At 31.5% G+C, this 7,038-nt stretch overlaps 1 protein-coding gene across 3 annotated transcripts in view; it reads left to right on the forward strand.

Moving 5' to 3' along the window:
* Nucleotides 5,871-7,038, forward strand: part of LOC109848629 (proteasome subunit alpha type-5) — a 5,171-nt gene continuing 4,003 nt past the window's right edge. For all 3 annotated transcript variants that reach the window (XM_020418240.1, XM_020418238.1, XM_020418239.1), the window contains exons 1-3: nt 5,871-5,991; nt 6,087-6,168; nt 6,265-6,345. In XM_020418240.1, the coding sequence (XP_020273829.1) occupies nt 5,978-5,991; nt 6,087-6,168; nt 6,265-6,345 (177 nt within the window). In that variant the 5' untranslated portion in view covers nt 5,871-5,977. The remainder of the gene's footprint in view (nt 5,992-6,086; nt 6,169-6,264; nt 6,346-7,038) is intronic.

A 7,038-nucleotide genomic window follows, 5' to 3' on the forward strand; every position in this document is an offset into this window, starting at 1 on the left:
GATCATCATCATGGCATCGAACAGATTGTGAAGAAGATGAAAGATGAGGAAATGTGGCCTGGTTTAATGATTCAATCTATGGCTTGCAAGTTTGTTCTGCCTTTATATGGTTCTCTTGACAAAGCTTCTGATGTTGAGAGGGTTTGGAAAGTGTGTGAGGCTAAACCTCGTCGTGGTTGTGTAGATAAGGTTGAGGAAGTATTTGAGAAAACATTGAAGTTGGGAAATAAAGTTTCATCAAAATTCTATGATGCTCTTCTGAGGATATATGATAAAAATAAACTTCTATTTGAGGGGGAAAATTTGGTTAAGCGCATGAATGAGAATGGATGAAGGCAAGCTGGGTTCAGAAATAGGATGAAATTACATGAGTTGTTGCTTGAAGCCTATTTGAACGCAATGATTCCAACGTATGGGTTTAGGAAAAGGATGAAGGCTGATAATATTTTTCCCAAACAAGAAGCAAGCTGAACTACTAGAAGTTGTGGATGAATTTAGGAGGAGGATGGAGAGGGGGAGGTTGAAGAGGATGAGGAGGAGGAGGAAGAGGATGATGAGGATGAGGGAGAGGGGGAGGTTGAAGAGGATGAGGAGGAGGAGGGGGAGGGGGAAGAGGAGGAGGGGTTAGGAGCATGATGTGGTTTTAATGAGGGGGTTTTATGTAAGAAATCTCGTTAGCACTGGTCGGAACAGTAACTCTGGCCAAATTTAAGGTTTATTTGGCACCGGAGTCGATAAAATATACCAATCTGACAAAACTAAAAGAAAACATACCAACATATCACCAAGCCTCTGAAAAATATATCAATCTGGCCATTTTGCCTCTTGAAATGACAAGGAGAGACTGGTTATTTTAGGGCTAAATATCACATAGATACCCTATAGTTTCACTCTCTTGGCACTTACATACCCTTGATTGTATTTAGTAGCATTTTCTATACACTTTAAGTTGTTTAAAATTGGCACTTTAATATCGTCTATCTTGCAAACGTGAAAATTTAATTCTGAAAGTTCTCACATAACATTTATATGCTAATTTTAAAACTTTATGGCTATTGAGTTTATTGAATTTATTGTTAAATCTTTCCCAAATCTATTTTAAAATAGAATTAGGATACATTTAAAATAGTATTTGGGTGGCTTTAATAATTTAACAAATATTAATTATTAAAAAACTATAAAATTATCACACAAATGTTATATGGGAATTTTCGGGTGAAAATTTACATGTTTCCTTAAAAGAGATTATCAATGCGTCAATTTTGAACAATTCGGGATATATAAATACTAAAAAATACAATAGAGGGTATATAAGTGCTAAGGAATTGAAACCATAAGGTATTTAAGTCTTACGTAGTTGTTTTTTAGGTAAGTGTTGGCTATTTTTAGGGGTAAATTAGACATGTTAAAAGAAGGCATAGCAACTATTGAGCTAGGGGGTGTTTGGTTACATTTCTATAAATTATAGGAAATGTTTTCCATCCCAAATTTGAGTTCCTTGTATTTCTTAAAAAAATTATAGGAAAAGTTTTGAGAAGTTAAAAAGTACAAATTTTCTTATTTTAATTATAGGAAAAGTTTTGAGAAGTTAAAAAGTACAAATTTTCTTATTTTTTGTATTGTGCTTGTTTGGTTCAAAACAAGAAAATGAGAAATAACTTTTGGGAAAATAGCAACATTTCCTATAATTTATAGAAATGTAACCAAACACCACCAACTTTATAGAAAAGTGAGAACTTTGTAGAAAAGAGTTAATGAGTTTTATTATTTAAATAACGAATGCGTCAGATTTCCAAGAGATTTCCTCCCATTTTAGAAGGAAAATCAATTTCCATAAAATTTGGTACTTTTGGGCATTTTACAGAAAACATTTCTGTAAATTTTTTTGGAGCCAAACACAGTTTATAGAAATGTATAGAAAACTCTTAATTACATAAATGCCATGCGTCAGTACTTTTGAGAAAACATTTCTTAAAAACAATGCAACCAAACACCCCCTAATGCAATGGATGAGAAGAGGACACAAAATGAGAGGTTGAACTAAGGTTTTTTATATTGAAAATTATCTTAACTTTTGGTCCAATCACAATTTTTTTTTTTTGGATAGAAACCGCCAATATTTTGTTAACATATTAGCAATGTCACACATTATGACAGATTCTGCTAAAACAAGATCAAAATGCCTATTTTACCATCAGTGCTCTTTTTTTCCCCGACATCTTCCTCCTCCTCCCTTCACTTCTCCTCTTAACCCCCACCACCGTCATAGCCATGCTCTCTCCCCTCAATCCTCTCTAAAAACCCATCTCAAACATCATCACTGCCCATGACCACCACATCCCCCAAAACCCTAACACTGACTCTAGCTCGGGGAGGAAGAGGGAGAAGGAGAGTGAGGGGCAGGGGAGTGGGGGAAGGAGGGAGAGGCAAGAGGGTGAGAGGAGGAGGATGAGGAGGCTAGGTTTATGATTAAAGTTATGTTGTGTTTGGGAGCTCAGGAAGGTGAAAGGAGGAAGAAGATGTAGGAGGCAGTAAGTTGCAGTTGGACAAAGTTATTGCGGTTTTTATGCAAAATTCCTTGGATTAATGATGTCTCCGCTTTAGAGACTGAATCTAATTGCCCTCTGCTAGCAACAATGGTGGGGAAAAAAAAACAATTAGCTACATTGGACATATTATTGGAGACGTCTTTGTTCAACTGCAAGGTTTCCAAGGGCGAACAATTAAGCATATGTTTGTAGAAAAGATAACGAAGTGGTACGTGTACTATCTCAAACGATAAAAAAAATATATTAATGAGGTTATTTTTAGAGGATGTATCTCCCAATTTTCATCCTTTAGTGTTACATCTCTGTTATGTAATGGTGGAATTGGTCCACTAAAGACTATGCACTGTATGAAAGTTTCTTTTTGATCAAAAAAAAGAGATTATTTTTTTATTTTGTAGGGGGGAAAAAGGAAAAGAAAGAAACGTCATCTTAGTTTATAAAAAAAAGAGATTTACTCATGAAAGAAATCATACTTCATATCATACTCTCTTTAAAAGCACGAATTTGGGGGAAAAAATTTCATGGTCAATATTATCATTCACTATTTTGAATATTTCATTTAAATCTTAGCATATCCTAATCATAATTATATCTTATCCTCATCTCAAGTGAAATATTTATAGTTAAATAATTTAAAAAATAATATTAATAAAATATATAAAACAGTTTTACAGTATTAGTTTGTTACGGTAAAGAAGTTATATGAAGTTAAAGAAAAAATCTTCTGTAAAAAGTCTCTACATAAAATCATGGATCAATTTTAGAAGTATTGCAAAAAAACAACTAAAATTTTTAAATTTGCACAAAATATCCCTAAAAGTTCAAAATTATAAAAAAACATTTTGATGTTAAAGTTTGCAGTTAACACCTCAATACCTCAAAAATTATAAAAACACTCTCAGAAGTCCAAATTACAAACAAGCACGTTGAACTTCTAAAATTTTAAAACTTACAAATAATATAAATGAATTCAATAGATTATCCTTCTGCACCTAAATTTTAAAATTTATCAAAATTAACCTCAGAGTTATAAAAATTACAAAAAAAGACTCCTTCAAAATTTAAAATTTACGATAAACTCTAAAATTTCAAAATTTATAATCAGTACACATCAAATCTAGAAACTATTGACAGACCACTTAAATCAGAATTTTTTAACAAATAACGCAAAGTTTTAATGATTGTAAAAACACCCTCAAATTTTCGGAGTTGCAAAAAATATCTTGACATTTGGAAATTATCACCGACGTATGAAACATAGAAGTTACAACTACCAAACATAAAAGTAATTTTTTTAAAAACACTCCCAAAGTTTTAAAAATTACAAATCAGACCCGACCTCAAAGTTCAAAACCACAAAAAGGGCTGAAATTTCAAAACTTGGCAAAGAAAAGTGTAAATTTTTTGGTATTCTTTCATTAATATATATATATATATGTTTACTATTCCTTTTTAGCATCTAAAATAGTCTAAGTTGATGTTGGTAAACAAAAGTAATAAAAATTGATTAAAAAACATCTTGTTAATGAATACAAATTTAAAAAATATATGATAGCTTAAAATTTATCGTCGTTGTAAAAATCAAAGTAACTACATATAATTTTACTAATATATTGGAGTAGCAAAAATACTTAAGTAACATTAGTTGATAGAAATTTAAATCCATAAAAATGATAAAAGACTATAACATAATAGCTTAACATTAATTGATTATAATTTAGAGACATTAACATCTGATGCTAATAATATTCGTAGGGTAAAAGAATACAAGGAATTACATATAGAGAATCAGAATCTGTCAGAATGTTCAGAAATATCATTCAAATGAATCAAGCTATTTCCATTGCAAGTGAGAAAGTGACAGAAATAAATCTAAAATTCAGGAAAAAGTTCATAAGTCACTTGAATTGATATTAATATAAGGCATATCTATCAATGAAGCACCAACTTTAAAGAATAATTAACAACCTTATCCTAATCAAAGAAGACTTCTCCATGGAAGATACAAAACAAATTAGTAAGTATTCATAAATTTAATGCTTTGTTCTTTAAATACTAAAGATATTAAATATTAATATTATAATTTAAGTCAAACTGAGAATGAAAAATAAAGCTATTTAGTTTAGAGCTTTCTTGAAAATGACAAGGATAGAGCAAATGTGATATTATTGACATAGCAGAAACTCTTATTGGATGCACATCAGAAAAATTCATTATAGAGAAAAAAATATAACTCCTAATCTTATTTAAGTAATAAAATTGGGAACAAAAAAAATTATATATATGAAATTAATATTTATTCTCATTAAAATAGTAAAAAAATCAAAGTCTGTATTTCAAGAAATTTTTGTCGAACATTAGAAATACATTCAACTTCTTTGTGAAGTTAAATGAAAAGATAAAGAATAACCAGCCTAAGGAAATATAACAATGCAAAAAATATTGCTCCACCATGATGTCACAATCGATATAGATGATGAAGGCACTACTCTAGAATTTCCCATAAAAAGGTAAAGATGAAGAATGATTGATCTCAACTCAATAAAAAAATTAAACAAAATGAATAAAAGACAATATTTAAAAAATATTTTATAGAATAGTTTAATCTTTAGGAGGGAGTTTCATGATTTTTTTCCAGTTTTTTATATGCTTATGTGAATGTTTTTATCATGCAAAAGTATGCTAGAGTTAGCATTAATCTTTAGTTTATAATTTTTTATGAAGTTTATTAATGATTGGGAATAAACTTCATATTCTATTTTGTATCTTTTTAGCATACTTTTAATCAATCATCTTACCTTAATGGTTTTAAATATTCATCTTCCTTGTATAAAACTATTTCAACATTTTCTACTTTCTGCAAAACTGTACTTTTTCAAGTAAAACTTGGTTTCATGTCATTCTAACTAATATAAAAATTTAAATTGGCTTCATATTATATTTGTTGTTTATCAATTCAATTATCAACATGAAAATTTATGTTGGGTGTAGCCCATTTAAATAAATATCAAATAATAATAATAATAATAATAATCACAATGTTAGAGTAATTATAGAAAAGTGAACAGAAACTATTAAATTATAACCGATAAATAAATTTTAGTTATAAAATAAGTCAAAAATACTTAATCATGGTATTTAACCACTTATATAAAACGTAGTTATGACTAAATTTGGCGCAAAGAGGAATGTTACGGAAAGCTTTAACTTTGCGCCCTTCCAAAGATATTAGATTGGGCCAATCCAGCGCACTATTGGGGCACTATTGTTCACCCGATCCGTTTGCACGCGTTACTGGCGTCAAGTGACCAAAATACCCTCACTAACCATCAAATTACCACCCAACTCCCCTTCGGCCCCTATTGTCCTTGTTGAGTAACTCTCAGCTCCGAGCATCACAATTTCTAGGGTTTTTGCGATCCTTCACCATGTTTCTCACTAGGTAAAGTTCTCACCTTTTCGTATTCCAAACCTTCATCTATTACCAAACAGCAATAGATCTTAGGTTCTTAATGGGTTTCTTCTGTGATTTTGAAGAACTGAGTACGACCGAGGAGTCAACACATTCTCACCTGAAGGCAGGCTGTTTCAAGTGGAATACGCGATCGAAGCAATCAAGGTTCGATTGTGTAATCAATTTTGGGTTATTTGGGTCCAATTATGTGATGGGTGTTCATTGTTTTTTCATCAATTGGATCCCCTTTTGTTGGTTCAGTTGGGTTCAACTGCAATTGGATTGAAGACGAAGGAGGGGGTTGTTCTTGCGGTGGAGAAGAGAGTCACCTCTCCTTTGCTGGTACTTGTTCGCCCATCTGATCTCAATCTCAATTTATTTGTTGTTGATTCTTGAAGTGAAATTTGTTAAACGAGAGTTGAGTGGGATTGTTGAATCAATTGATCTAAGTATGCTGATTATCTGCTGAATATGCAATGGACTTGATGGTTAAGTTTATTATTAGAGCCAATACTGAAGCTATAGTCGTAACCATCAACTATTTGCCATTTAGTTTTGAATGCATGTAACTAAAGAGCAACCTAAAAATTTTTATAGACTACATGAAGTGTCTAGAATCTAGATTAAGCAGAACATTGAGATTTTCTGTTGGGAAGAAACCACTTTTTACTTAATTCTCCTTTGTTTTTTCTTTTTTGAGAAAAAGGATGAGAGGTTCCGACCCCCCCCCCCCTCCCCCTCCCCAAGCCAATGCTACATTGCCCCAAAATGGTTGTTCATCTATATCTTGATCATAATTGCCTTTTCTTATCCAAGTGGTGTTAGATAGGAAGCACGTGTCATTATCAGCCCCTAAATTTTTTTGGTGGATGGAAGTAAGATAACATACTTTCTGATTTATTGGATTAATTGTATAGTCTATAATACTTTTAGAAACTAATTGTGGTGGTTAGGATAGAGAGGGTTGGTGGGATTTGGGTTGAGGATACCGCCCTTGGTTTGGCAGTGAGAATATTTATTCAGGAATCTTTTACT

This window comes from Asparagus officinalis, chromosome 7 (assembly GCF_001876935.1).
Source record: "Asparagus officinalis chromosome 7, Aspof.V1, whole genome shotgun sequence".
In the NCBI taxonomy this organism is placed as follows: Eukaryota; Viridiplantae; Streptophyta; class Magnoliopsida; order Asparagales; family Asparagaceae; genus Asparagus; species Asparagus officinalis.